At 35.0% G+C, this 27,603-nt stretch overlaps 1 protein-coding gene across 1 annotated transcript in view; it reads right to left on the reverse strand.

The window, feature by feature from the left end:
• TXNDC16 (thioredoxin domain containing 16) overlaps nt 1-27,603 on the reverse strand; it is a 75,353-nt gene that overhangs the window by 29,001 nt on the left and 18,749 nt on the right. The window contains exons 6-13 of the mRNA XM_045823680.1: nt 20,831-20,952; nt 18,113-18,203; nt 12,829-12,979; nt 9,668-9,834; nt 9,144-9,201; nt 7,527-7,650; nt 4,030-4,173; nt 3,450-3,509 (exon numbers count right to left, since the gene is read on the reverse strand). Of these exons, the coding sequence (XP_045679636.1) occupies nt 3,450-3,509; nt 4,030-4,173; nt 7,527-7,650; nt 9,144-9,201; nt 9,668-9,834; nt 12,829-12,979; nt 18,113-18,203; nt 20,831-20,952 (917 nt within the window). The remainder of the gene's footprint in view (nt 1-3,449; nt 3,510-4,029; nt 4,174-7,526; nt 7,651-9,143; nt 9,202-9,667; nt 9,835-12,828; nt 12,980-18,112; nt 18,204-20,830; nt 20,953-27,603) is intronic.

Below are 27,603 nucleotides of genomic sequence, written 5' to 3' on the forward strand. Positions count from 1 at the left end.
TTACTACCACTACTCTAGTCATTATTTCTCCTGGATAACAATAGGCTTATAATTAATCTCTCTGAATTCAGTATGTCTACACTGAAACTAAAAGTATCTATTCAAAAGTCAAATCTGTTTTGTTAACAGCCCACCCCAGCAACCTTTATAGAGATCAGTCTTTCTCCTCCCTTCATGTCTCTGCATGTGTGACTACTTCAAGAAAGCCTTCCTGGACACACTGATCTACATCAAGTTCTTATGCTCCTACAGAAACATGCTTCTTTCTTTACCTCATTATGTAATTATATACTCATTTGTGTGGCTATCTGATTAAAGTCTGTTTCCACCAAGAAAGCTTCCTGAGAATAAGGACTGTGTCTATTTCACTCATCACTGATTTTCCAGTGTCTAGAGCAGTCCTTGCACATGAAACACCTTAAATATGGGTGTGAATAACTGACACACATGAAACTCATCCAGGGCTTCAGGAATCCATCCTGTCTAAACACTATAATTTCTTTTCAGCCTAAGAAAACACATAGTAGAAACCCAAAGAGAAATTCCCACTTGTTCTATAATAATATATGTAAAGTTCTCCAAAATATGCGTATCATTAGGTAAGAGATCAAAAACCAAATAAAACAAGCACCACACGATTCAGCTGTGAAAGGAAGGAATAAATTCTAATAAAAGGAAACTTTAATATTATATTAGATCAAAGAAGAACTCTTTGCACAATATATCAATTCAGGATAAAACTTAATCATGTGATGAAAACTGTGAATGCAATATTTTGATATTTTTATCACCAAAAGTTTTTAATACTAAAACTCTCCTTTTATATTTTAAATGATTCTAAATTATACACATAGATGTGATAACTTATCACTAGATTTAATGTTAGCGATCTGTTTGATAATACGGCATGGTGTAATCTGTCATATTCACCACTATATTCCTTTGCCTAGTACAATGTTGGTTACATAGTATGTAAACAATAAAAATTTCTGGAATGTACCCTAATACTTCTTCATGAACATATTTTAAATTTTACACTAAAATATGTTAATACCTGAATATTGTATGAGCATACAAAGATAAACCCTTATTCCTTATAAAATTATATCTGCTAAGTGACTTCTCTACAAAGTTCTCTTACCCTTTATTTAATTATCTAGTCAATAAATATCTAGTGATAGTTGTTAACATAGAGTACCATATTCTATATTGTCACTCAAGTACCGAATATAGTGCTGCTACAAATGCAGTTCTTTTCCTTCAATATGCATCCTCAACAGGTCTACCATGGCTAAAAATGTTATTGTCCCTGCAGTCCAAATGGAAAACTTTGATGTTATCTTTAAAAATGAAGAAAAAATACTGATACATGTCATTAAACACTGTAAGGCTACCTATATTAAGCAATTAAAAATTTTTCTTTCCTATAAAATGGTTTCAATATTTAACCATGTTCCAATTGGAACATTCTAATACTCTAATATGCCTGAAGTATTATATCTCATATATTTTATCAATGCAGTAATTTCAAATAGGGATCCTAATTTAAAGGGGGGAAAAAAGATTCTCTTAGCTACAGATGCTATGATAGTATAAAAACTTGACATTTGCTGCCACCTTGTGACTGAGTATAAAACAATTTTCATTGTTTTGGATTAAGAAATGAAGTGACTTTTCCCCAAGTCAATGTGAAAGGATACAGGACTAAATGCCCAAAGTGGTGCAATATTCTCCTAATTTACAAAGTTATAGTTTCGGCTTCAACACAGACACAAAGCACTATAGCTACCTATACTAATACATTTCTACATTAGCCCCCTAAACTTCCAAAAGTCTATTTATCTGATACCTAATTACTAAAGTAATTGTTACTCATTAAGAATGAACTAAATGAAAAAGGAAATCAGTTCTGGGTTGGTAATATGCTTTTTTATTCTGCAAACATACAACTCAGAGTCCCTGCATTGAAAGGTCAGATAATCTCTTTATCATTAATAGAGAAGAAGGTAAGAGGATATTTTTCCATTGTCTTTTTGCAACTAATCAAATAGGCTGGGGAGATAATTCTATTATTCAGGACATTATCCAATTACTTATTTTACTATGGTTTGTATTTCATCACCCTTCCTTTCCTTTCTTCTAATAATTTTCCAATAAGGCTGAAGAACCTAAAAAAAGAAACTTAAATCAAGGATAAACTGAAAGAGAATAATGGGATTTGCTTGACAAAAAATTAGGAATCACAGTATCTAAAGACTTAATCACCTCTTCACTTGGGTAATGAAATAATCAAAAGTAGAATCAAATGTGATTAGGAAAATGTTAGAGAAATGCTTCAAAAAAGATTTTGAAAATCCTTGATTTTTTTATTACTATAGAACATGTTATATTTAGGGTTGACTTTCTGGAATCAATTTCTTGAGTTCACAAAAGTTCCCAATATATAAATAAGTTGTGCACCAGTACACATTTTCCACTAAATAAAACAAAATGTATGAAGCTCTACTATATTTGGTTATTTGTTTATTCAACAATTATTAAAAATCAGATATTCTGCAATGTCAGATAGCATACTAAGTACAGTAAGCTCAGTATAAGGTGGATTACCTACCCATAATGAACTTACTAAATAATGAAATTGCCTGTAAACTAGTGCCCCCCAAAACTAAATAGTGGATACATTCCTATAGTAGCCAAGAATAAGCCTATTTAACTACAATAGCTTCTATTTACAGAAAAGCAACAAGAAAAAATCATATTACAGATATGAAGCATGATACATTAAAATGATGGCAAAACATTATCCTAACCCACTCTCCCTCTCTGTCTCTCTCTGTCTCTGTCTCTCTCTCTCTCTCTGTCTCTCTCTCTCTGTCTCTCTCTCACTAACAGGGCTTTTTGTATCTTTCTTGGGATGGTGGCATAGGCATTTTGAGTTCAAGCCCATTCCTTGGATTCTTATTTTCCTACCACTGGGTCAGGTTTCACAGAATAGTTAAAATAAAAAGATCCATGAGGAGCCAACTATATAGCTTCAAGAACACTGAGATCCTGTGTCTTTGATTAGACTGTAAGACTGGGTCTTATCTGTAAAATGTATATTTAATAACATTTAGTACTTATTTAATAATGTTTAATAGTAATTGGCACAGAGTAGGCACTCAATAAATGCTTACTGAATGACTGAATTCAGCTACAAAGGTTATGGATTAACCATGTGGAAGCAAGTACTCAATACATGGGCTCTGTACTTTCTACTAAAGAAAGTTCCATGAAGACAATCAAAATGAATGCTTTTAAGCAATTTTAAAGATCATGGCTAATTAACCTAACCTTGCAGACAAAAACATAATAACCTGAAATTTTTGCAGTTTCCTTCATCTTTAGCATGACAGTTTTACAAACAGATTAGAATCAGGAAAATGAGCATGCATATCACAGCGCAATACCTTTCAATTTAACTGCCAAATCAGTGTAGGAATGCAGAAATGCCATAGATACTGCTTGCCCTGCATTAAAAAAAATTCAACAGATATTACAACATGCACATCTCCAAAGCACCCATAGTTATACATAAGAAACATACAGATTTATGTGGGTTCCCAAAATTGCTATTTATCATTCCAAACATTTAAGAAGATTCCGAATGCAACTCATTTTCTGCATTTATATACTGCAAGGAATATAGTTGAATGGCTATTATTTGATAATAAAAGCAATACATTTCCTATAAACCTATAAGAACTGTTAATATATTAAAATCATTAGCTTGAATTACAATAATTTTTCTAAATTAATAAACTGAAAATCTAACTTAATCATCAGCCTTCAATTTGTAAATCAGATATATAATCAGTTTTACAACCCCAGAATCAGCTAGAAGTAAATGTTCCATTATGTGCAGTCTACCTGGGACATAAGAAAGCTATGACATCTTACAATGTGCAACATACAGAATGCAAAAATAAAATTTGCCTACTTTAAATTTCTTAATATGTAGTACAGTCTCCCCTAAAGATCCATACTCACAACCAGCATAGAAAAGCACTATGCTGTCAGAAGCCATTACTGTTGCATTAAATGTCTCTTCTGTTAGTTCCAATATGAGTTCCAAAGGTAACTGCCTCTTCCTATCTCTGGAAACACTTTCTGCCACTTCATCATCTTGAATTCCTAAATTGTTTGAAAAGAAATTAATGTATATACAAATGTACAATTAAAATATTTAAGCTCTTTTTGCAGGTATGGAAATTTGATACTTTATTAAAAACCTCTGAATTCACACTATTTTATTAGTTAAAAATGCATGATGTGACTTCCAGCCAAGATGGAGGCATAGGTAGACACACTGTGCACAACCAATATAGGGACAACAACAATTTAGAAACAGAATAACAAGCAGAACTGACAGAAAATTGAACTGTATGGAAATCAGACAACCAAGAAGTTAAAATAGACCCATTCATCCAGGCTGGTAGGAGGGGCAGAGTCCAGCAGCTGGGCAAGGGTCGAGGCTCAGAGAGCAGAGACCATTGGGACCGGGCGCATAAGGCATCTGGGGCGTGCAAGACCACAGTGGGTGGACCCTGAGCGCACAAGTGGCAGCTGGCAGACCTAGTGAGGCAGGAATTGTGAAGCAAGGCGCTGCATGCAACCCAGGATCCCAGTGCTGGGAAATAGAGCTTTGGGGCATTGATTGAGGACACCTGTGGGGGTTGAGGCACAGGGAGAGACTCCCAGCCTCACAGAAGAGGTTATTGGAAAGTCCCACAGGGTGCACAAGCCCACCCACACAGGAACTGGCACCAGAGGAGCCCAGTTGGTTCGGGGGAAGCGGTGGAAGGGATTGAGGTCCAACAGACAGCGGAGGAAGCGCCACTGTTCCCTCTTGAACCCCGCCCCCACATACAATGTTACAACCCAGCAACTGGGGTGCCCCACCCTGGTGAACACCTAAGCCTCCGCCCCTCATATGTAAAAGATGCGACCAGACCAAAGGGGGGAAGAGGGAGATGGCTCAAACAGAATCGAAAGCCCCACATTCAATACTTTTAAGTGACAAAGATAGCCAACCTATCAGATGCACAGTTCAAAGCACTGGTGATCAAGATGTTGGCAGAATTGGTTGATTTTGGTCACAAATTAAATGAACAAATGCAGGCTATGACAAGGGAAATGAAGGAAAATGCACACGGGACCAATAGTGATGGGAGGGAAACTGGGACTCAAAACAATAGAGTGGATCAGAAGGAAGAAAGAAACAACCAAACAGAAAAGAATGGAGAAATAAGAATTAAAAAAAACGAGGAGAAGCTCAGGAACCTCCAGGATATCTTTAAATGTTCCAACATTTGAATTATAGGGGTACCAGAAGGAGAAGAGGAAGAGAAACAAGTGGAAAAGTTATCTGAACAAATAATAAAGGAGAACTTCCCCAATCTGGCAAAGGAAACAGACTTCCAGGAAGTCCAGGAAGCTCAGAGAGTCCCAAAGAAGTTGGACCCAAGGAGGAACACACCAAGGCACATCATAATTACATTACCCAAGGTAAAAATGAAGGAGAGAATCCTAGAAGCAGCAAGAGATAAGGAGATAGTAACCTACAAAGGAGTTCCCATCAGACTGTCAGCTGATTTCTCAAAAGAGATCTTGCAGGCAAGAAGGGGCTGGAAAGAAATATTCCAAATCATGAAAGGCAAGGACCTACATCCCAGGTTGCTCTACCCAGCAAAGCTTTCATTTAGAATGGAAGGGGAGATAAAGTGCTTCTCAGATAAGGTCAAGTTAAAGGAGTTCATCGTCACCAAGCCCTTATTATATGAAATGTTAAAGAGAACTTATCCAAGAAAAAGGAGATAAAAAAACATGTATAGTAAAATGACAGCAAACTCATAATTAACAACTACGCCTAAAACAAAACCAAAAAGAAGCTAAGCAAACAACTAGAACAGGAACAGACCAACAGAAATGGAGAACACATGGAGGGTTAGCTACAGGGGAGTGGGAGGAAGAGAGAGGGGGAAAAGGTACGGAGAATAAGTAGCATAGATGGTAGGTAGAAAATAGACAGGGGGAGGGTAAGAATAGCATGGGAAATGTAGAATCTAAAGAGCTTATGACACATGGACATGAACTAAAGGGGGAGAATAGGGGTGGGAGAGGGTATGCAGGGTGGAGGGGAATGAAGGGGGGTAATGGGACAACTGTAATAGCATAATCAATAAAAGATATTTTAAAAAATGCATGATGTTTAGACAACTTTATAGTTCCCTGGCTTCTTATCCTAAATGACTCTGAGATGCTTCCTGACTCAAAAGGTTGTGTTTATTTAGCTTTCACTATAGGACAAGCACTGTGATAGACACTAGAGGAAATAGTAAACAAGATGGATATAGTCTATGACAATATGGAGCTCTTATCTACAGAAAAGTCAGACAATAAATAACCTGCTTAAATGATATTACTGAATAAATATATATAATTATAAGTTGTGATCAGTTTCAGAAGGGAAAAAAATACAATAAAAGATTATAACAGGGGGAGTTAGATTAGGAGATCCAAAGTCTTCTAGGTAGAGAATCAAGAATAGAATGTCTGAGGCAAAAAGAGTAACATACACATATGCAAAGGCTCAGAGACATAAAATAACAGCATATACTATGTATAAAAGGCAAGCAAAATTGAAACAAGGTAAGCTGAAGGAATAAATGTTTGAGAAAATTCTAGGCTAGCAGTGGCTGGATCATAAGAGACCATATGAGCCAAGGATTTTGAATTTTATTCTGTGTGTATCAAGTTATGGTGAATTCTGAATATGTAAAGACGTATTGTTAATTTAAATAGACAGAAAGACTGACCCACCAACTGATCCATCCATCTATTTACCCATCCATCCATCCATCCATCCATCCATCCATCCATCCATCCATGTATATGGTAAAAAAACATATTTTGAATTCATAAATATTGTGTTGGAAGTTTGTAGAGATTGCATGGTAACAATGAAGGAGCACCTAGCTTGATTAGAGAGACAATTAAATCTTCCTAGAAGAATTGACACTAGGTGAATACTAAAAGAAAATAAAACTAAGTGAGAAAAATTTGAGGACTTCTGGTCAAGATGGCAGCATAGGTAAACACAGCTCATCTCGCACAACCACATCAAAATTACAACTAAAATATAGAACAACCATCACTCAGAACCATCAGAAATTGAGTTCTGAGTGGAAGTGTAACAACTACGGAATTAAAGAAGCCACATCTGTCCAGACTGGTAGGAGGGGAGGAAACGTCCCACATCCACATGTGGTGGATAAAAATTCAGGAGGGATATCTTGAGGGCAAGGCATCCTTACATCTTTTCACCTAATCAACGTGATAAAATGTAATTCAAAATAAATTTCTTCAAGTTTCTTCATAATCTTGAATATGGATTCATTAAATAAGCAAGTTAATTCATTGAAATTTCACTGACTTAGTGGGTGCTGGGCAGGAATGGGTGAGGTGAGCATCACAAAACATATTACCCATATCTGGACCTTCCACGTCATCATCTTCATCTTCTCCTGTTTCCTCAATGTCCATATTATTTTCTACATGAGATATTACTAAATCAACATCATGTAACACCAAAAATTCCACTGGCATTCCCTACAAATAATTTTTAAAAAAACATAACTAAACTAGAATGAAGCATTTTAATATAAAAATATTTTACTTGTTGATACTAAAATAAAATTAAATCATTGAGTTACAGTTTTAAACTAAATAAAACAAAAAAAGAAAATTATCACCGTGGTCACTATGAAAAATATCCAAAGCATACTTTACATAAAGACAGTGTACATTGCTGAAAAAGATAGCAAAAAAAGAGAAACTGAAAGTCTTGCTTGCCAGACAGGAGAGGGATTAAGGGCTGGTTGTAAAAGGTTGAACTACAAATTGGTAGTTACAAAACAGTCATATGGATGTAAAGTACAGCTTAGGGAATACAGTCAATCATATTGTAATAACTATGTACAGTGCCAGGTGGGTACTTGAAATACTGAGGGAACACTTTATAAAGGACATGATTGTCTAACCACTACTCTGTACACCTGAAACTAATACAAAATAATATTGAATGTAAACTGTAATTTAAAAATAAAATAAAAAAGACTGTCTCACTTGCTTCTTTTCACAATTATACTGGATCTGAAACATTTCACACATAACAGTAAATTCTACTTCAATATAAAATAGTAATATATACACTTTAATTGCAAACAGAGCCAATTAAAATTATTTGAATACTGCATAGATGCAATGACTATTATGACTATTCCAAAATGAGAAAACTGAGCTTGAAAAAGTTGATTCATCTATCTGGTCCCAGAACTAAAAGAAATAAAATCCAAGTCTTTTTCCTAGCATTTCTGCCATACACATAGGCAAGAGAACTTAAGTTTAAATTGTCTGGCAGTTTGTAAACATATCAATCAATTTTTTAGCATAAGTATATAATATTTAGATTTTCAGAGTTAAAGAGTTCTTAATAACTATGAAAAAAATTTTAAAGATTTAAGAGAAAAGACACATTAATAGAAATGTACAAATTAAAAATAAATGGCCAATAAATCTTCAAAAGTTCAGCCTCACTAATAATCAAACACATGCAAATTAAAAACAAGAACTTTCTTTGCCTATTAAAAAAGGTTTTGTGTGATTTTTTTTTTTTTAGATTTATGCTCAGTGTTGGTAAAAATGTATGAGAAACAAGGAATTCCAAACCCTATCAGTGAAAGTACGACCCTTCTGGAGGGCAATTTGACAATGTATTTTAAAAGCCTTAAAAATTTCACTTCTAAATATTTAGCCAAAAGGAAGAAATCAGTGATGTTCAAGCAGTATACAAAGGCAGGCATTAGCACAATAATCAGTGAGTGTGTATGTGTGTATATATATTCATATACTACATATGAATAATCATATGAATATGGGAAAAAAGACAAATGAAAATACAACCAAAATGTTAACAGCAATTATGTTTGACTAGTGAGAATTTACAGAATTTTTCTATAATAAGTATATATTACTGTATGATCCCATGTATTAACTTTCTTTAAGTAAGCAGACATTGTAGACCAATACATGAAATGACTAACCTCTTCTCTTTTGAGGACCACATTAGCTTGCTGAGGAATGTCCACTTCCAAAGAGTCCCTTTTTCAAAATGGAAATAAAAGTTTTATGTTGCTAATCTGAAGGATAATAGTTATCCAGGATGTCAATCTAAAAAACAACTGTTAAGTTCTCATACTAAAAAACAAAAAAGTTTATGAAAAAAAGGTTAAAATTTTGTGAGTCAGAAATGTTACACATAAATACAGACCAATTTTCTGGTCTCTACCTTCATTTAAAAAAATTTTAAGGTCTAAATTTTAAACAAGCTGAAAATACAGACTTTAGCTCAGCAACTTGTTCTGTTAGATTTCAGTTTATTTACAAGTGAACATATTACTACATTTAAATATGAGAAATATTAATGTTTTACTAAATATAGTAAATATTTCATGTTTAAGATACCTTTTTTTTAATTTTAATCATTGTTCAAGTACAGTTTTCTGCCTTTTACTCCCATTCCAGCCCACCCACCCATCCATCCCCACTTCCCTCCCATTTAAGATACCTTAACAAGAGTAGAACTCCTGCTTTTCCCAGAAGACGCCAAGCAACCCATTCTGCCGTTCTTCTGTCAGCTTCATATGTACCTTGTTGACTGACAATAAAAACCAGCGGTAGTCCTAGTTGTAGATGAACAGTTGAAACTTGTTGAGGATCTTCAGCAACTTCAGTCTTCATTTTTAAAAAGAACAAAATGTGATAATACTATTCCAACATTTGGATTTAAACCCTGATAATTTTGTAGTCATGAATATAAGTATAAGTCTGTGAAATAAATCCAACATTACCAGAAACGGCCTCATGATTTCTAAGCTTAATGCTTCCAGTATACCTATACAGTTTAAGAACTATAAAACTAACAAATTTTATTAGGCATTAATCATAAAATTGCAACCATAAGGAATAAACATATTATAAAGAAAAAAATCAATAAATAAAAGTGGGATACTGATAAAGAGATAGTTTTCAAATAGAACAGATAACTAAGAAACATTCTTTCATATTAGAATTTAACATATAATGATACATTACAGAACAATGAGGAACATCTGAGTTAAGACAGCGGCTTGAACACACACATCTAATTTCACTGCCTCCAGAAATCCCAGGAAAACTACAGCAGTAGGATTTTTTAGAAGACATATACCTACATATGTAAATAAATGAAAACAGAAAAGGCAGTTAAATTTTCGATGCTGGAAAACAGGATAACTGACTACAAAACAAAACTCTAAGCCATGAAAGAAAGCTAAGAAACAATTTGATTTTAACTGCAGAATAAATCCTAAAATTGTTCAGGAACTGTCAGTGCCTGGTATCTCTGGAACTGGAAAAGAAATAATGGAGGAGGAATGGCAGAAAGTCTTTTTTAAAAGGAGGAATAAGTAAAAGCTTTGGAGGAGCAGTTACATCCCTAGTTTCCCCTCCCCAACTCCATAAGCATAGCCAACTGTCCCTCCCTCATACCAGGAGAAATCTGGGGGGACTTCAGAAACAGCTGACAGTGTGAACAGCATGCCAAAAGCAGGGGAATTAAGTAATCAAATGCTGAGTTGCTCCCCAATCCCCTTCCCACTCAGTTCTCAGAATGCTAGCAGCCAGACTTCTATCTCCCAGCAGAAGACTGGAAGATCTTTTTCTGAGGCTCTTGAGGAACCCTGAGTCCACTATTCTGTGTTTCTTGGACTGCCAAACCTTTCTAGTCTGACACCAAGGTGTACATTTTCAGCTTGGCTCCCCAAATGGGCACTGATTTTAAAACTACAATTACATAATTCCTAGTAAGTATAACAAAGTGAAATAAGATCAGAGAATCTCACTCTTCATTACCTACCTAAAAGAAATTGTTTTTTAAAACAGCAAGAGAAAAATTCATGAACAGAAATTTTAAGAAAGGGGCACAACTTTAAGTCATAATGTTGTAGCCAAAGAAGAAAACAGATTTTTAGTAAAGCTTGGGCTGAGTCCTAATCCTGCCCCAAAAGCAAAAACAGTACTGGCAAGTAGACAAAAATCCTGAGAATACTTAATATCTCAATATTGGAAGAAAAGGAAATGAGGCTGGAGAGAAACAGTGAAGAACTAATTGTACTGTGAACTGATAGCTCTCTTTCAGGGCTCTATGCTGAGATGGGAGAGTAAAACAAATTCATAGGGCATTCTCCCCATTGAAATAAGATAAATGTTCCTCCTCTATGTGAAAGAAAGGAAAAAGACATATACTGGTTCAAAAAAAAATTGTTTGAAGCGAAAGTCAAACCAAACCAACAACTGACTCAAAGAACTCAGGAATGAGGCCAGTAAAATTGGGGGTGGAGAGTCCTGAATCTGTTTAAATATAGAAGCAATAATTTCTTTTAAAGATTTTATTTATTTTGGAGAGAGGGGAAGGGAGGGAGAAAGAGAGGGAAAGAAACATCAATGTGTGGTTGCCTCTCACCTGGCCCCCACTGGGGACCTGGTCTGCAACCTAGGCATGTGCCCTGACTGGGAATCGAACTGGTGGCCCTTTGGTTCACAGCCCCCACTCAATCCACTGAGCTACACCAGTCAGGGCAGAAGCAACAATTTTTAAAATGTGAGAATTATGATTATAAAACACAATATAAATATTATAAACCTTTGTAATATAAAAATAAAAAAACTAACAATAATCATCAACAGGGTGAGAGGATCTGGGATGGAAATAAATGAATGAAGTTAATTTTCTCATCTTTACAGCAAGGAGTGAGTCAATTCTACTTTAAATGAAAATGTAGTTTTTAAAAAATAATGATTTAATTTCCTAATGTTTTTCATAATCATTTACAACACTTACGACAATATTTCCTGAGTCCTCTAATGAAGACATGATTTATCAAAAGTCCCATAATCCCTCTAGTTTCACATAAATTTTTTAAATTTCTTTTTCTTCTATTAAATTCAAATAAGATTAAATATAACACTTCTTACTAGAAAGTAGCATATGCAATACAATATAGCCACTAATCTATTCATTCCTTCTATGGTGCATTTAGACTTCCCATGATGGTCCCCTTGAAGTTCATTTCTGAGTGATGGAATTACATAGCTTTAAATTTTCTTCTTTATACTTTGCTCCACTGAATTATTTATAATATACATGCACCATTTTTATTTTAAAAAGGACATACTGAATGAAAAGGCCTACTGAAAGTTTTAAACATGCTCAGCACAACCCTTCAAACTTTCAGAGGGAAAAGTATGCTGGTCAACAACACCCACTGAGTCTCTGCAAAATTCTTCCAGGCTAATACTAATTAAAAAGGAACACCAGAAATGCTATTCTTCCAATACTTACCAACTTTTAAAACAGTAGTCAAAATATTCACAACAGGTCTTTTATTGACCATGATGTAGTCTTTGTGAGCTCAGAGAAGTCACAGTTCATTATAACCACCACAGAATATTTCCAATACACAAGGCTATATTTGAGTTTTAATACAATGATACTTTAAGACATTAAATGATCATTTTATGACAAGTCTATCATCTCTTCTACCTTTAATAAGGAAATACTCCTAAATTCAAGACATATGTCCAAGAAAAAAGTAAAATATATAGCCTATCTAAGTGAAATGCATATATGTAAATTAAAACAATAAATTTAATATATAATTATCTAATATATTAAAATAAGGCACATACCAGCAGTGGTGCTTCCATTGACTTAATAAATCGATGAATGTTCAGAGTAGTCAATGGCTGCCCCATTAGTGTTCTTCTACATTGGTGGGTCAAGTCCAAGACTGATTTACAATGAAAAAAGTAGAGATGTGCATATTCTATATCCTCCAATCTGCAAATTAAAAATCAGGGGAAGACCCACTTGAAGTTCAATGTGTGATCATTCTACCATCTAGAAAGGCATAACAAATTTCTTTAAGTCTCATGTTTTTGAATAAATGTTTTAGTAAAAGCCTAAAAGAGTATAACATTAAAATAAAATGGACCTAAGCTAAAGATAAACAATATTAAAGAAAACCTTTAACCGTAATATTTTTAACAAACCACATGAGTTGCATAAGCAATTTTTTCCCTGAATTCTTTCATACTGTAGCTTCTAAATTAGGTATATAGGCAGGTCTACATAATTTTTTTTGAAAAGGTTGTCACCTTGAGGACAATAAGATTATCCTTAAATATAGTTTCTTTTCTAGAAATTTGCTAAATAAAGCTCTGTAACACAAATTTTCTAGGCTTAATTTAAACCCAAATCTGTTTTGAATAAACTTCAGCCAACACATGCCTTAAGATAGAAACCATGTGACACTTTGTGGGAGTTTGTGAATTTGTATCTGAAACATTACAAAACTCAGCAAATATGGTACATAATTTGAGTTTTGGCATTCCCTTCAATATGAGAATTCAAAGATAAACTTATAGTAGGTAAGACTTGCCAAAATTAAAATAGCATTTTTAAAAATCTCTATGTGGCATTAGAAGGATTTGGCAAAATACTTCAAATTTTTATTTTTAAAATGTTATTTTAATTCTTGATACATGCTTAAACTGAGCTCCAAGGTTCACTGATTTCAAATTTAATTATAAAGCAATTTCTAATAGATTCAATGATTAAAGAAATGATCACCATAAATGACCCAAAATAGCCACAGCAATTTTGAAAAAGAAGAACAAAGTAGGAGGGATCACAATATCTAGTAGCAAACTATATTACAAGGCCACTGTAATCAAAACTGCCTGGTACTGGTATAAGAACACACACAGACACATAGATCGATGGAACAGAATAGAGGGCCCAGAAATAAACCCATGTCTACATGGTCAATTAATATTTGACAAAGGGGACAGAAGCATAAAATGAAACAAAAATAGCCTCTTCAACAAATGGTGTTGGGAGATCTGGACAGCTACATGCAAAATAATGAAACTTGACCTCCACCATACACAAAAATAAACTCAAGATGGCTAAAAGACTTTTAATATAAGTTGCAACTCCATAAAAGTCCTAGATGAGAATATAGGCAAGAAAATCTCAGATATTCCGTGTAGCAATATTTTTACCCATATGTCCCCTACAGCAAGGGACATAAAGGAAAGGATAAATAAACAGGGTCTTATCAAATAAAAAGCTTCTGCATGGGTAAAGAAAACATCAGCAAAATGAAAAAGGAACCAACCGTATGGGAACATTTATTTGCCCATATTTGCCTTGGACAAAGGTTTGATCTCCAAAATAGATAAAGAATTCACACGACTCCACTCCAGGAAGACAATCCAGTTAAAAAATGGGCAAAGGACCTGAACAGACACTTCTCCAAGGAGGACATAAAAAGGGTTCAGAGACATATGAAAAGATACTCAGCATCACTAGCCATCAGAGAAATGCAAATTAAAATTACAATGAGATACTACTTCACACAGGTCAGAATGGCCATCATTAAATCAACAAACAAGTGCTGACAAGATTGTGGAGAAAAGGGAACCCTAGTGAACTGTTGGTAGGATTGCAGACTGGTGCAGACACTGTGGAAAACATTATGGAATTTCCTCAAAAAACTAAAAATGGAACTGCTTTTTGACTTTGCAATTCCACTGTTGGGATTATTCCCTAAGAATCCTGAAACACCAATTCAAAAGAATGTGTGCACCCCAAAGTTCATAGCAGCACAATTTACAACAGCCAAGTGCTGGAGGCTATCTAAGTGCCTATTAGTAAATGAGTGGCTCAAAAAACTATGGTACATTTACACAATGGAATACTACGCAGCAGAAAGAAAGAAGCAGCTCCTACCCTTTGCGACAGCATAGATGGAACTGGAAAGCATTATGCTAAGTGTACTAAGCCAGGCAGCAAAAGACAAATACCATATGATCTCACGTATAAGTGGAACCTAATCAACAAAACAAACAAGCAAGCAAAAATACAGCCAAATACATTGAAATAAAGAACAAACTGACAGTAAACAGAGGAGGGGGGAGAGGGACAACAGGAAAAGAGGGGAAAGAACATATATAAAGGAAACGTGGACAAAGCCAAAGAAGGGTAGGACTGAGTGTGGGAGGTGGGGGAGAGTTTGGGGGAGAAATGGAAACAACTGTGCTTAAACAACAATTAAAAAACAAAAATAAATACATAACAACAATAAAACAAATAAATGATCATGCAAAGATTTACTGAATGCCTACTGTATACTAGGCCCTGTGCTAAAATACAAAAGATTAAGATGAATAAGACAATTCAAATCCATGAAGGGCTTAAACTAAAGGAGATATATTCAGTAAAACAATTAAAATGTAGTTTATAAGTGCTACAATAAACAAAGTGCTATGAAAAATAAAGAAATACTTAATTTTGCCTCAAGTTGGGGAAGAGAAAGAAAGGACTCAGGAAGATCACAGAGATTAAAAGCAGCAAGGGAGAGAAAGACTTCTCTAAGAAGATAAAACAAATGGGCATTTCAGACAAAAGAAACAGTATAGCCAAGGCATAGAGTACTTCAGTTTTTGAGGGGGACCCTAAATAGTCACATATTGAAAGATAAGTGTTGAGAGTAGGAGGACCTCCCCGAGGCTAGAAGTTGTATCACAACTCCTGAAATAATGTTGGAAAGTTATTTAATCAGGGATCATTTGGCTATAGATAACAGAAACCAAAAAGAGGGACGAGGAAAAACACCTATTGGAAGTTTAGAAGAGTATCTCACTCAATACAGGGAAATCTAAAATAATTGGATCCAAGAATAAATGTAGAGATCTGAACAGCAAGAGTTCTGAGACCTTCATTTTGCCATTAATACCCTTTAGCTCCCAACTTTTGTAAAGACAACTCTCACTTACTTCAATATGGGCAAAACATTCCTGTGAGCAAGAGAGCCACTACACTGTATGATCATTTTTCTATGCCCAATTCTAAGTTTCTTGGAGAGGGGACCGATCACATTTGCTCAAATAAACTGATGGACTGGTTGGCCCTAGGTCAGCTGGCTGCCTCTGATTTAATTGAATGTGATATGTATGGGGTGAGAGTAACACCTTTCTTGGCCTATACACAGATTCTTTAAGCAAGGAATATAGGGAGGTAGCAGAAAGTACTGGTGTTTCTAGGGCATGTCACCTCTTTTACTACCTGTCAAAATACACCCTTCTTAACCAACATACAATTTCAAGTATAATAAGGTCCAACATTATATAACAATTGGTACACTAGTCTCATTGACTGTCACAGCCCCAGCAACTGGAATAGTGCTTAGCACATAGAAGGTATTCAATAAATATTTGTTAAATGAAAGAATGAACACATGAACGAAAAAAGGCATTCTCTTCTCCCTCATTAGGAGACAGTCTAAAGTTATAGCCAACTACTTCACCACAGAAGTGGTGTAATTGGGCTACTGTATTCTGAATCCACAGTCCTTCACATCAGGTCCAGGTATGACTCCTCACCATCTTATTATTCATAAATAAATGAGAATTCAAGTATCTCTAATATTTCATATACTCAAAAGTATATCAGAAAGGGATAACTCTATGTTTTTAATTCCCATTTTTAAGTGGAGAAAAGCAAATATTCTTTTAGAATATTACTGTGTTTAGTCATAGGTCAGAATAAAAAATATATGTAGCATATCTTGCTGAAGAGGATTTTTAAAGTAAATAATAGGACTTATATATACCCTGCCAATAAATAACCACCCCTGTGTTTTAAGCATGTCACCATTATTTGCAATTATTCATTATCTGAAAAACAAGCTGGTAACACAAGAGAAAGTACAAACAACTAACCCTAACAGAAACTGTGGGGCCACCAAAGAATCACCATGGGGTGGAGAATAACAAGGCTTTCCCTATTCCAGGATGGGAAACTGGCAGCTGGGAGTAGCCAAGCAGCTGGATAAATGACTGCTTACTGTAGCTTGAGACTCAATGACTACTCACAGTAAAGGTTTATGATATTATCAGCATAAATCTCAAATTGTTAAAAACCTTGATTCTTATGAATAGTAGACATGCGTCAAGGTATTATTTAACTCATTGACAAGGGAACCCACAGAACGACAGTTCAATAAGAAGAGACGAGTGGAAAAGGAATGCTGGCTGTCATACAGACAGCAATAAACACACCACTTCTCTGTGCAGGAACTTTATTTTCTGCCAACCCAGTCCCCACCCCCTTACACCATTTAACTTTATCAGTTTTTTATGCACTAATCTCTGAGTTTAGAGAGTTGTAAAATGTCTGGGACTTAATTACTTGTGTGTGGTATATGAAATAATTACTATTTTCTAAGAAAACCATCGGCAAGAGACTCAAAAACTAGCATGGTATAAAAAGGTCACATGATCACCGTTTGGCCCTGCTTTGGATTAATTTTCCTCAAGAACATTTTAAAGCCAAACAGAATATTTTAAAGTCTTTAAAATGCATTGGCTATTCCTTGTGTCCCTAAATACTAAAAGGAAAAACTTAACCCTATGTTACCCAGACAACAGTCAAAAGAAGGCCTCTACTTAAAATTGTAAGCTAGGAAGTAGACAAAAAAGTAAACATCTAAAACATTCCATTCAAAAACTGTACTTAAATATACTTAAGATTATGTGAAAGTACCTTATAGAATTCTCAGAAAGAATTTGTGGAGCTTAATTATGAAAGCTGTTATCACCTATCTCATCACTGAGGGCAATCTATTCCTGAATACACTTGGACACTCATAGGATCACATCTTGTGTCTTATCCATATTGTCTTCATTCACCTAAATCTAACATCACTTCTGCATATTTAAATTCATTTTCAGACAGTAGTACAGTGGATAATAGTAATGAAGGTGATTTCAGGTTTCATTTATATGTTCACATCTGCTTACAATTTCTCTTAGACAAGTCCACACTGTGAGAGTATAATGGAAATGATAAATAACTACTGTGAAATAAATAAACTTAAAATTGTTGACATATGCCACTTATACATACCCAATACTTTCCAAAAGGGCAATTTCTGTGGTTAAGACAAATTGGTATGTGTTCCCATACACAAAAGCAGCTTCCATGACTGCCCTGTGCTCTGAAGAAGAGGTAAGAGAGTTGGGAGAGAGGAGGAGTTAGTTTGTGTGACTCTACATAAATTTCTATTCTCTAGATTGCCCTACATCCTTTTATGCTCTATTCCACTTAAAGAAAAATCCTTTGTAGGGATCCCAGTTGGAAAAATGCAAGCAATTAAAGAAATTATGAAAAGCTTACTCTATTCAAAGTAAGAGGAGAATTACGAAGCATAAAAAGAGTTATACTTGACAATGTAACATGAAAAATCTGTGATAGCTTCTTCCTAGTAGACGGGAAGAGAATATGAATCCACCATACAACTTTTACATGTTACATATTTGTGTATTGTTTCTTGCTTAGTTGTTTTTTGTAATCAAACTTATTCTTGAATATAGTTTAAAGAGACAACTATCATTCCTCAGGCACGTTAAGAAAAAGAGTTTCTCTACCTTCCACCCTATTTCCAATTTCCAAGGGACAAACAACTACTTTCAACTCTTTTATTGTTTCTTTAGGTATTTACCTCTAAGTCTCTAACTTACATTGTTATATTCTTATTTTCTAATTTTTTTTGTTAGTCTTATCTACTGACTTCCCACAGGGCAAGATGATAAATTAGCTCTTTTTTCTAAAACTCCACAAATGTTCACATTTCTATCCCCTCAATTTTCTCAAGAGTTCTAACTTTTGTTAAATCAATAGGCAGTATTTATATTGTTATGAGTCAGTAAATACTATTTACAAATGAGCCATACAGTACAAAATGAATACTCTTCCTTTACTGAACTTGTTTTCCTATAGTTATACCTATCGTTTTCTTTATTTTTGTATGCATTTCTTACTAATTTATTCCTAAATTCTTGCACAACTGTCTAACCTTCTTAAAACTTCAAATATGTCGAGTATACCATCTATTCCCTCTTCTGCAAAAATGTCCTGTATAGACTATTGCTATCTGACCTGCTATGCAACTTTCATCCTAAGAATTCACTTCATCATCATCCCAGGGATCTCTTACTCTCTCTCATGTATTAGCTCCACTGGCCTGTTACCCATATCTTCTTGACTAAATTTCCCCCTTATTCCCATTCTCTAGCACTTCCTATGAGAGGAATATGGAATACACATTTTTTGCAAGTTTGCACTTCTGGAAGTATCTTTATTCTACTTTCATATAACTAACTATAGTTGTCTGCTTATAGAATTCGAGGTTTGGGTCATTTTCCTGAGAATTTCAGTTTTTAGGGCTGCAATTGAGAAGTCCAATGCCATTCTGATTCTTGATCCTTTAACTGCAACCTTTTTCTTTCTGGAATATTTGAGAATAATTTTTGTTCCCAATATTCTGCAATTTCAAAATGAGATGCTTTGGTGTGGATCTACATTCATCCACTATGCTGGCACTCAATGGGTTCTTTCTATTTGGAAGCTTGAATCCTTCTGTTCTGGGAAATTTTCTTGAAGTGCTTCTATGAAGATTTCTTCCTTTTCATATTTCATTTTCTTTTTTCCTCACTATCCTTTCCGGGCAGTTACCTTCCCCTCCACTACCTAATCTTCTACCACTTATATCACATATCATCAGATTATTCCACTCACCACGCTGCCTTGCTGGAGTCATGTACCTCCCCAGCCAGGGTCACTCCCTCTCATTACAAAAAGATTTTAGCTTCTGTCACACTGTCACTTTCCCCAATACTATCACAATCCTTGGCGATTTTATTATCCCCATAGATGATCCTTTCAAAATCCCTGGCCTTATCTATAGACTCTAATGATATTTCTTTAATCCTACCTTGACCATTCACTGCTCCAGTCCCACTGCAGGCCTTTAATTAACAATTACTGCAAACTCCTCCATAATTTCAATGTGTAGCATCGTCCTCCCCACCCCCATCTCTCCACCTGACTAGGTCACTCAGTCTAGTACATAACTCTAACCCTCCAGGACCTATAATGTTACCCACTTTTCACTGTCAGTCATCCCCTCGAATCCTCTCTTTTCTCTTAACTCAGCTTAAATTCCAGTCAATCTTTATAATCGCTCCCCTGCCCATTTGGCCTAAACACAATCCAGGTTAAATCAAACACAATGCCTATTCTGTACTTACAAATTGATTCTGTCAAATTTAGATTTTGAAAAATATCTCATAAACAGCAAATACCAAAATACCTAAAAAGAAAGCTAGTCAGTCAACGACATTTACCAAAATGCCATAAACTACTATCACAGGTACCATGAGGGCTATAAAGAAATAAAAAATAGTAACAGCTAACACAGAGTACCTATTACATGCCAGAAACTATTTTAATTATTCAAGCTCATCTGGTCCTTACAATAACACTAAGAGGTAGGCACATTTTTTTTCTATCATCTTAGTGAATAAGAAACAGGCTAAGTAAGCTGTCCAAGGTCATACTATAAGTAACTGATGGAGCAAGGGGTCTAATCTAGGCAGTCTGGCTCCAGAGTTCAATTCAACCGCTATGCTATGCTGCCAATTAAAAACAGAAAACATAACAGTAAAGATGCTTTAAATTTATTTTAAAATATTAAGATTGTGGTCAAAATACACTATTTTAAGTCTTCAATATATTCACACGAGTACAGACACAGCAAAGATTAAAGTAAAAGTTAATAAATACCTGGTGTGCCAATGGCTCTTACATATGAAAATGCAATGTTTGCTTTTCCTTTCAGAGCATTTTCTATATTCTGAAGGTCTTCCAGGGTGGTAATATATTTTACTTCATTAAAAAGAAGGGCACTAAAATGAACAAAGATGTAATTAGAAGAAAAATCTGTATGAACTTAGTTATTTAATACATATTTGTTAAGTACAGTAGTACCACGGTACTCGTCACCAATTCATTCCAGAACTCGTGACCAGTGTCAAAACCAACAAGTACCCGACTGTTTTCGAGCTACCATGAGACTGACACTTCAGACCTCTGTTTCATCACGAGAGAGGGGCACCGAGTGGCAAGTAAGCACTGAGTGCTAAAACATTTTTTTTCTCATCAAAATGCTATGAGTACAGGGTTTGACGAGTTCTGAAGATGAGTATCGAGGTATAACTGTAAATTAAAAAACCTACTAAGAAAATTTAGCAAGAAACTACACATTTTATTTATTTATTTTTAATTTAGTGATTTTAGAGGGAGAGGAGTAGTAGTGCAGGAGAGAGACAGACATCAACTTGTTGTTCCATTTATTTATACATTCATTGGTTGATTCTTTTATGTGCCCTGACTGGGGATTGAACCCATAACCTTGGCCTACTGGGATGACTCTCCAACCAGCTGAGTTACCCAGCCAGGGCAAGAACTTAAGCACTTTAATACTAAACTAAAATCACTCTCTAAATCATTAGTCTGTCCCTGGGAGCATCAACCAGGGACAGTTGTGAGTAGTAGTGCTCATTCTCCATCACAACCACCTCAATGAATTTAAGCTGTATTCACTAACATCCTAGGCTGGTCAAATAATCAATCCCTTACAGTTAGTTTCCTCAGCTTGAATACATTTGATCCCTGCACACATTTAAAATGCAGGCTTCTTTCCATGGCCTATAAGGCCCTAGATGACCTAGCCATTGCCTACTTCTCCAACTTCACTTTGTTCTACCATTCTTCATGCATACCACACTTCAGGCACACATCAGGCCTTTGCATGCACAACTCTGTTTGCTGAAAGCTAGTCCCTTGCTCCTTCTCAAACATCTGGTCTTTGAGAAGCCTTCTCTATTGGTCCTATGTAAATAGGTCTGTAGCATTTTTCTCTTTCATTTTATATTATTTGATTCCTTCCTAGTACTTATCACAATTTACAAATGTTTATATACTTATATACTTATTTCTCCCTTCTTCTCTCATTAAATTGTTACTTTTCTGAGGCAGGAACATTGCATATTTTACCACTATTTCTGTAATAACTTAAAATAGAGCATAGTATGTAGTGATAAATATTCGTTGAATGAATAAAAGAAAGAGTAGGGTATAAATTATTTATTTCCATTCTTCACCTGAAAACAAGTTCAGAACACTGAAAAGCTTACTTAATTGACAACAGTTACTGAATCAAGGAGCCAGGAACAGAACACAAAACAGGACTTATTCCTAGTTCAGTAATCTTTCCACTTGACCACAATTCTTCCAAATCATCTTCCAGTGTGTTAGGCTAACTGATCATATTTCTTCATCCAAAAGAATCTTTATTAATTTTCTACTTCTATATAAATTCTGTAATAACTCACTTCATTTTTCTGTGTGCATGTATATTTTTGTTAGGCAAACTTTAATGATTCTTGAAAACCATTCCAAGTCCACATACTTAAGCAAAGGTTTACTCAACTGTCTCCAACAAATTAGTCAAGTATTGCTTTCCTATAATGGAAAACATGGGACTTTCTGCTAATACTGCAGTTCTTAAACTCTTTGGTTTCAAAATACCTTAATAGCTTTAAAAACTGAGCTCCTCAAAGAGCTTTTGTTTATGTAGGTTACATCTACCAATAGTTGCCAAAATAGAAATTAAAACAGGAATTTTAAAATGTTTATTAATTCTTTTTAAAATAATAAACACCATAGCATGTTAATATAAATAATACTTTCTCATAAGAAAAGCAATTTTTCAAAACAAAAGAAAAACAGTGAAAAGAGTGGCATTGTTTTACATTTCTGCAATTCTTCTTAATATTAAACTAAATAAAAGACAGCTGGATTCTCATAGCTGCTTTTGCATTCTATCTGTTCTGACATCACACAACACATCACTAGCCTGTGGAAACTGCACTCTTAAAAGAATAAAAGTGGAAAAAGGTAAATAATGTGTTAGCATTATTAGAAAAGTATTGTGATTTCACGAACACCCTGAAACTACTGCTCTAAATTACACTGGCTTAAATATTGACTTATTACAGATTTCTTCAACATTTTGAAAGAAAAGTAAAATTTGATCTACTACAATTCCCAGGGCTCTTGTTTCAGTTTTTAAAAGAAATATTTACAGAGTAGTACTCACTATATGTGAGGTATTTTCACATGTTTTCATTTAAATCCTCAACAATAATCTTGGAACATTCTTTTTTTTTTTAATATTTTATTTATTTATTTTTAGAGAGGGAAGGGAGGGAGAGAGAGAGAGAAACATCAATGTGCGGTTGCTGGGGGTTATGGCCTGCAACCCAGGAATGTACCCTGGCTGGGAATCGAACCTGGGACACTTTGGTTCCCAGCCCGCACTCAATCCACTGAGCTATGCCAGGGAACATTCTTTTTTAATGCACACATACAGGTAACAGTTTGAGGGATTAAATAATCTGCCCCAGATCGCAGTGGTAGCCACTGGCAGAGCTGACACTAAGCTGGCCTTCTGACACTAAGGCCAGGACCTGTAAACTACATTATTACCGACCACTCTTGTAAATGGGAAACCAGGCAGAAAGGCAGACAACGAAGGAATGGCAGTGGAGTCTCAGTGGCAATCTGGGATACTGGTGGCCTATATATTTTGGCTAACAAGTCCAGAATTACTTTTGAGTTACTTCAAAACAGTTGGGAGGTAGCGTCTAGTAAACTTAATTGGACTTCCACGTAAATTCTAGCCTTAGAAATTATATTCACCCTTTAACTTTTATTGCTGTAGCCCTAATGTGCTTATGTGCTTCGAAAATCAGACCTGGGAGAAGAAATCTCCCAAACCGTTTTCTCAAATAAGTACTAGCAAATATAAATTAATAAAAGCCACCATTTTTGGGGCACTTGCCCCATGTCAGGCATAGTACTAACATTTTATAGTACTGGCAGTTAGTCAGACTTCAGACTGCCCAGCTCTGAACTCCTCCTCTCTTTTGCTTTGAGAACTCCCCAGTTTCTAAGTCTTTGTGGTGAGCAGAGGCCTCCTCATAACAGGGCTGAATCCCTTCATAAAATCTAATATTATGGCAAACTTCTTTCCCAAGTTCTCTGCTGCAAGGCACAGCTATATGACCCAGAATCACTTGTCTGACATTTTGGACAAGGAGCCAGTGATATAAAGAATCAGGGACAGAGCAGAATTATTGCAAGAGGCAATAGCAGCAACAGTCAGCTCCAAGGCAGCAGTGAGAACAGTACTGATGACAGCCCCAGAACAGGAGATGCAAGCTCTCTCATCCAACACCTCGGTAATGCAGCTGTCCCCTCCAGACTAGTTCTGTCATGATCTTAACTATATTTCAGAGCCGTATAAGCTGAGTCCAGTTCTCCAGCTCTTCTAGAGCATCTGAGATATACTCTATCTGCTCCAAATCCTTTTCTGCTAAAGCTAGTCAGACCCAGATTTTAGGGTTATAACTAAGAATGGTCGGCAATGGACTGTGTTTTAATTTTCATGGCAACCATCTGAGAGTAGTACCATCTGGAACTCCATTTTACAGATAAGCCCATGGGGCTTAGAGAGGTTACCTTGCCTAATGTCCCAAAGCTCATTAAGTGGACATTATCCATGAGGTAATATAAACCAAAACTAATGATATTCTATCTAATGATCTCTATGATTTCTCCCAATGGCTTCCTAACTTTATTTCTTAATGTTAACTTCCAGAATATGGGCATACCTGAGGATCTCTAGGATCCTTTCCACAAACTTGTGCTACTTCACTCCAGTTTCAAACAGGAGAAATACTGACAGAAACGGGTTAAAGAAGAAGTCTGTCTTGGGACTTTCTTTTCTTGTCCTAATGATGTGGTAAAATTTCTCATGCATTCTACAATATGAATATTATTACTACATTCTAATTATCGTCTTGTTTTTCCAGTGTTGTTCTAAATAACAGAAATTCAGTAAGGTCCAAGGACACAAATTTAATAGAAAGAAATCAATATCTTTCATATACATGTATGTATATATTATACATATAGATATGCTATATATCTATATTTTATATGAAAATAGATGTGCTAGAAGACAATGTAAGAAAAAACCCATTTACAATAGAAACAAAAGAGACTAAATACCTTGTAATAAGTTTAAGTGTCCAGGCATATATGAAGAAAGCATTAAAATATTACTAAAAAACACAAAAGAAATTGGGACAAATAAAAAGACTTCAGGTTCTGGGATGGTAAGATTTACTCTAAAAATGTCATCTGTCCCTAAAATAACTTATACATTTAATGTTAGTAGGATTTAGTCAAAGAGGGGAATAGATTGGACAAGTTAATTTTTAATGTTATCTGTAAATGAAACCTCTTTTTTTAGTTACAAAATTTTATTTATTTTATTTTTTTCCTTTCTTAAATTGTTTTTCAAGTACAGTTGTCTCCAATTTCCCCCCTCCTCCCCCACTCCACCTGCCACCTGTCTGCACCCCCCACCCTAGATTCTACCCCCTTTGGCTTTGTCCATGTGTCCTTTATACATGGTCCTCAGTGACCTTTCCCCTATCTTCCCCATTATAATTCTTAAAAGAGAAATACGAAGGGCCCTGGATCTTTCAGGTAGTATAAAACCTCAATAACTAAAGCAATGGTACTAGTATACAAATAGATAATTGAAATATGAAGTTAAAAAAATAGACCCAAATATATATGAGTGATTAGTGTAAAAAATGGCATCTCGAATAGTGAAGTGATTCATTAATCTCAGTTGTGTTGGGACAACTATATAGCCACTTGGCTCTTACAGAGCTAAATCCATCCCTCATACCCTTCACCAAGTTAAATTCTAAACAGATCAAAGATTTAACTATAAAACTGAAACCATGAAAACACTGAGAAGAAATACATCCACAGAAATGAGTCTGACCTTTGACAAAGGAGAAAGGTCACTTAATGGAGAAAGAGTGCTAAAACAACTGGATATCACATGCAAAAAAATAAATCCAGACACTAACTTCACAACTTCCACAAAAATTAACTCAAAATGGATCACAGGCCTATATGTAAAATGTACAACTATAAATCTTCTAGATGATAACATGAAAGAAAATTGGTAGCCTTGGATATAGCAATGATTTAGATACACCACCAAAAGCATAATCCATAGGGAAAAATGTTAAGTTAGACTTCATTATTATTAAAACTTTTGCTCTGCAGAAGAAACTGCTAAGAGAATGAAAAAAACAAGCCACAGCATAGGGGGAAAAATTGCAAAACATGTACCTGATAAAGGACTTACATCCAACATATACAAAAAAAGACCCTTAAAATTCATCAATAAAAAACAATTAAAATATGTGCAAAAGTTCTTAACAGATATCCCACCTAAGAAAACATACAAAGGACTAATAAGAAGCATAGGAAATGTGCTCAACATCATGTCACTGCAAAACTGCAAATTAAAACAATGAGAAGCCACTATACACCTATTAGAATGGCTAAAAAAATTGGCAATTCCAAATGCTGACAAGGATGTTGAGCAACAGGAACTCATTCACTGTACATGTGAATGCAAAGTGGTACAGGCACTTGGGCAGGTAGGGTGGCAGTTTCTTACAAAGCTAAACACAGCCTTACCATATCATCCAGAAATCACATTCATTTTACCCAGAGGAGTTTAAAACAATGGTACATGCACACATAAAGCCTGCACAGGAATGTTTATAACAGCTTTATTCATATTTGCCAAAACATGGAAGAAACACTTCAATAGGTGAATGGATAAATGGTACATCCATACAATGGAATATCAACCACTGATAAAAAGAAATGAGATATCCAACCATGAAATACAAGGCAGAACCTGAAATACATATTGCTAAGGTAAAAAAAAAAAAGTCAATCTAAAAAGGCTATATGCTATATGATTCAATTATATGACATTCTGGATAAAGTAAAATTATGTTGACAACAAAAGGATAAGCAGTTGGGGAGCAGAAGGGCAGGACAAATAGGTGGAGCACAAGGAATTTTTTGGGTCAGTGAAACCATGCTGTCTGATACTATATTGGTAGACACAAGCCATGTCGAAACTTACAGAACTGAACAACAGAGTGAACCCCAAAACAAATAGGTACTTGGTTAACAATAATGTGTCAATATTGGTTCATCAACTGTAACAATATACCACACTAATGCAAAATGTTAAGAATAAAGGGAAACGGAATACAAAAAAGAAAGGAGGTATATGGGAATTCTATGTACCACCTGCTAAATTTTTGGTCAGCCTAAAACTGCTTTAAAAAAGTCTATTATTTTTTTTTAAAAAATAGGTGAATTCCTTTGTAGCAATGGCATAAGAGAGATCTTAATACAACTTAAAATTCACAAGTCCAAAGAAAGAAGATAAATTTGACCAGATAATTTTAAAAGAACAAAGTTGGGAAATATGAAGACAAATGACAAACTTGGTGGGGGAAAGTGAAAAATGTGCAGTTTAGTCTCCTTTACATAAGGAGAGTGCCTAGAAATTAATAATAATAAAGTTTAAAACATGA

Source organism: Phyllostomus hastatus, unplaced genomic scaffold, assembly GCF_019186645.2.
Source record: "Phyllostomus hastatus isolate PE091 unplaced genomic scaffold, TTU_PhHast_1.1 phas_scaffold_501, whole genome shotgun sequence".
In the NCBI taxonomy this organism is placed as follows: Eukaryota; Metazoa; Chordata; class Mammalia; order Chiroptera; family Phyllostomidae; genus Phyllostomus; species Phyllostomus hastatus.